The 3,665-nt window shown below is 48.2% G+C and overlaps 1 protein-coding gene across 4 annotated transcripts in view; it reads right to left on the bottom strand.

Annotated features, from left to right (window-relative positions):
* The window catches only part of Mbp (myelin basic protein), a 102,321-nt gene that overhangs the window by 3,779 nt on the left and 94,877 nt on the right, over positions 1-3,665 (bottom strand). For all 4 annotated transcript variants that reach the window (XM_010605566.2, XM_033757551.1, XM_010605567.2 and 1 more), the window contains one exon: positions 1,575-1,691. In XM_010605566.2, coding sequence (XP_010603868.1) covers positions 1,575-1,691 — 117 coding nt within the window. The remainder of the gene's footprint in view (positions 1-1,574; positions 1,692-3,665) is intronic.

Here is a 3,665-nt window from a genome sequence, read left to right as displayed (position 1 = left end):
TTTTTTTTTGGTACCAGCGATCGAACTCAGGACCTTGCGCTTGTGAGGCAGGTGGTGGCACCACTGAGCTAAATCCTCCGCCCTCTGAGGGACTTTTAAAATCGACCTACTGTCCATGCATCCAGCCATCTGACCACCGGAGGCCAGCTCTACACTGGGCTTTTTACGTAGTAAAATTTCATTACAACCGTAAGAATTACAATTTGTTTACATTTGCTAAAGTTTCCCTTGAACTATAAAGACATTTAAAAATTTTTACAAATCTCACAAAAACAACTGCAGGGGAAAACTTAAGCATATTTAAGAAAACATGAGCTGCACACACTGATGTCACCTTCACATAAGAGATGTGTGGCTCTCAGCACAGCTGTTCTCTGTTCAGTGGGGCGGCCTCCGGGCATCTGGTAGGACCCATGGACAACTCTTATGCATGTCACTAAGGAGCCACCAAGGGCCATGTCTCCCAAGCAGAGTCTGTCTACAGGCTGGGCCTTTGTCACCTGAGCCATCACTCACTCTCAGAGAGTCTAACAGTCACTAAGCTGCCTGAAGGATTCTGGGATCTCTATTCTAGGAGGGCATCCTCTGTCCATGGTGTTCTGCCCCCAGGGACCATGGATTCCTTGGCACCACAGAAGACAGCTTTCTTTCCTCATGGGGGAGCTTGGGGCTGGGCTCAGAATAAAAGCTGGGCCGAGGTGTTCCTCACCTTGAGGACTCCCAGGGGAGGAGGCCCACCAGACAAAGGAAAGTGGGGTTCAGCATGGTCCCCTGAGCTCTAGATGCCTTGTGGCCTTCTGCTGAGGCCTCCTTTGTCCTGTCCTCCAAGGAGCCATGCCCACCACATGGCCTTGTAACTGCCTTCTGCTTTCACAATGATTTTTAAGCGAGGTTGGGATGTCACCCCCAACTTTGTGGATGAAGAAACTCAGTCTCAGAGAGCTTGGGGGCCCAGCTGGCTAATGAATACTGGACTTGTGAGGTCACTGGGTCTGTGTAGCCTGCAGGGCCCCTCCCTAGGATTCCAGACTCCCCTATTAGTGACTTCAGTGACCCTTCCTCCTCCATGTGGGCCTGGCTCTGGCTCCTTTCCTCCAGTCTCCACTAGCCACTTCCAGGCACACTGTCCCCTCTCCCCAGTAGAGGCCTCTGGTTAGGGATAGAGATCAGCCACCCCACCTGACATCCAGCTCCAGAGACCTGGAACTTTCTGGGTACTGCACTCAGAGGGCCCGTCAGAGTGTGCTGGTGCACGCAACCCAGATGGCTCCCTTCTGAAATGTGTTTTGCTTCGAGTTTACCGCCCAAGAAATCCTAGCATGGAAGACAGCATGGTTCTGGGGCCAGGGACAGAAAGTGCACTGAAATCTATTGTGGGTGATAAGAGGTAGTGGCCCTTAGTTGGGGATTCTGGAATTTGTCTTTTACTGATGCCTTTTCTAATCCCTGGCCTCTGTGTTAGGACACAGTTCAGCCTGGAGAGCCTCTCAGGGGTACAGTAAACACTTCGTGGATCAAGCCCCACCTCTCCATGGAAGACCCCAGAGTTTTCCCAGGGAGGAAGGTTACATTACCAGCTTAAAGATTTTGGAAAGTGTGCCCTGGGCATCATGGGCCCCCTTGAATCCCTTGGATTTATAGTCGGAAGCTCTGCCTCCGTAGCCAAATCCTGGTTTCTGCCCCTCGGCGCCCTGCAAGAAAAGACCAGAACTCAGTGTCCGCTTTTGGCTCCCACCAGGAGAAGACCCACACCACCAGGTGGTTTTGGTGAGTCATTTAGGAGCCACAGGCCAGCTAAGAAGGGGAGAGATAGGAGAGGCACCTGTCCTCAAATCCATCGAGGTGTCACCCGGAGGGATGTTCTAGTGTGGACTGGGGCTGTGCCATGCGGTCTGAGGCCCAACTGTGCAATTTTACAGACCTCTAGTAGGTGAGGCCTCTGCACCCCAATTCCTAGCTGGGAGATCTGGGGCAAGCGTTGAAGCTTCTCTAAGCTTCAGTTTCCTTATGTGTAAATGGGGCTAGTAATGGTTCTTTCCTTCCTGGGGTGTTGTAAGAACATAAAATCTTAGTGGAGACGTTGCCCCAAGAGCAGAGCCTGCAAGATGCCCACCTCCAAGCTCACACTGTTGGCGGTGGCTGCCTGGAAAAGCAAACCCCCCGACCGCCCGCAGTTCACCCCAGGGAAGGGATGAAGGTGCCCGATGGGATGTAGCAATGGTAAGTGATTCCTGAAATACACAGATATTTGTGTCCCAGGGCCAATTAACTTTCTAAGATGTGTGCTTTTCAAATGGCAAATTCTACTGTTAAGTATGAGCTTCAGTGCCAACATTGTGAGGTCAGGCCTTTGCCCTAGGCACAGTGTACAGGGCCAAACCAGCTACTTCTGTAACTTCTGTTTCATTCCACTGAGCTTGGAGATGGCAGTGGCCACCCAGACAGCTACTTTCATCTGAACCTTTGGTCTCCAGGGTTGTCACTTGGGGTAAGAGACAGGGGACACTTGACAAAAGTCTAAGCACTGCATACTAGAGCAAGCCAGCTCGACCCAGCCATCCTCAGAGAAGCCTCCACGGACACGCAGACTCGGTGATGGCACACGGGGGCCTGGATGATGGTTAGGGAGTGCTGCGCCAGAGACACAGATGTTAAATGGCCGAAACTGTGGTTCTCAGAGCACATGCTAAGCCCTCTGTCTGTCTTTGTTGGTTTTCTCCAAAAATAAAGAGCTTCTGAGAACTCAATTTACAGTCTGGCATTCAGATTAATCATTTACTTGATTTTTCCTCTTTGAAATTCTTGGTCACTTTTAGCTTTGGACAACCTAGAATTTGCCAGGAAACATACAACATAGTTTAGAAAAAGCAAATGGGGCTTTCAGAAACGCCACACAAAGAGAAGGTCCTGATTGCTGGAAAATAGACAAATGTAGAGGAGAAGTGAGCTTTGCAAAAAGAAATTTAACAAACATTGATAGGACCAAAAATAGAGAGATGCAGAGAGGAACACAGGATCTTCCTTGTTAGCTGGTGGTCTCAAGGAACCTATAAAGGGCTGGAAAAAAGTCTCCTCACTGCACCCCCATCACTTGATATTCAGTGATGATTGTGTGTAATGCCCCCATAGTCCATGTCTAGAAAATGAAGAGGCAGATAAAACAGCTGCTAAAACAAGATTTCTGGGTTGAAAATGGATTTCATTCTTCAATGTCATCTTTGTCTCCTGCTGGCACAGAATATCAAAAGTTAATTGGCTGTAAGTACCAGTTCATGTAAATACCTTAATTATTGTCATCTGTTTTGTGGATTCATTAGGTGAGCAAAGCAGGCCCAATAGTTATTTATATAAAATATTCCAGCAAATGTCTCGGTTCATAATCCCATGTGATCACGTGTTGGGGTAATACAGGAGCTTCACAGAATATTTTCTTCGTTCCTTCTCTCAAGCAATCCTTCCTTCTTAGCTTCCTCCTACTCTTTCTCCTTGCTCTTTCTTTCTTTTAAAATCCATTCATCCATTTATATTGCTCTCATTAACAGAGCAGCATGTGTGTGTAGGGGGGCTCTGTAGTCCATCATAAAGATCTTGCAGTTCCCCAAACAGTCCCCAGCTAACAGACAGGTCTTTTTTATCCTGAAAGTTTTATATATATATATATATAT

The sequence above is a fragment of the Fukomys damarensis genome, unplaced genomic scaffold, assembly GCF_012274545.1.
Source record: "Fukomys damarensis isolate Sample0158 unplaced genomic scaffold, DMR_v1.0_HiC HiC_scaffold_30, whole genome shotgun sequence".
NCBI lineage: Eukaryota > Metazoa > Chordata > Mammalia > Rodentia > Bathyergidae > Fukomys > Fukomys damarensis.
The sequence above is the reverse complement of the archived record's forward strand: the minus strand, read 5'-3'. Positions and strand labels throughout refer to the sequence as shown.